Below are 206 nucleotides of genomic sequence, written 5' to 3'. Positions count from 1 at the left end.
ACAGTCTCACATTCTCCCCTTCCTCTCCTTCCGCAGAACATCATCATGTACGAGTTCGTCCCCGCCTTCATCGACGAGGAGATCCCGCCCTACGACCGCTACCGCCCCGACGTCCACCCGGGCATCTCGCACGTCTTCCAGAGCGCCGCCTTCAGGTACGGGGGGGGGGGTCGTCTTGGGGGCGAAGTGGGGCTCTCGGGTTTCTG

At 64.1% G+C, this 206-nt stretch overlaps 1 protein-coding gene across 1 annotated transcript in view; it reads left to right on the top strand.

Annotated features, from left to right (window-relative positions):
- Positions 1–206, top strand: part of LOC119585016 (dual oxidase-like) — a gene marked incomplete in the record, with an annotated part of 144,657 nt that overhangs the window by 87,857 nt on the left and 56,594 nt on the right. Inside the window, 1 exon segment of the mRNA XM_037933631.1 lies at positions 37–155. Coding sequence (XP_037789559.1) covers positions 37–155 — 119 coding nt within the window.

This window comes from Penaeus monodon, chromosome 19, assembly GCF_015228065.2.
Source record: "Penaeus monodon isolate SGIC_2016 chromosome 19, NSTDA_Pmon_1, whole genome shotgun sequence".
Lineage (NCBI taxonomy): Eukaryota > Metazoa > Arthropoda > Malacostraca > Decapoda > Penaeidae > Penaeus > Penaeus monodon.
This window is presented reverse-complemented; position numbering and strand designations above follow the sequence as displayed.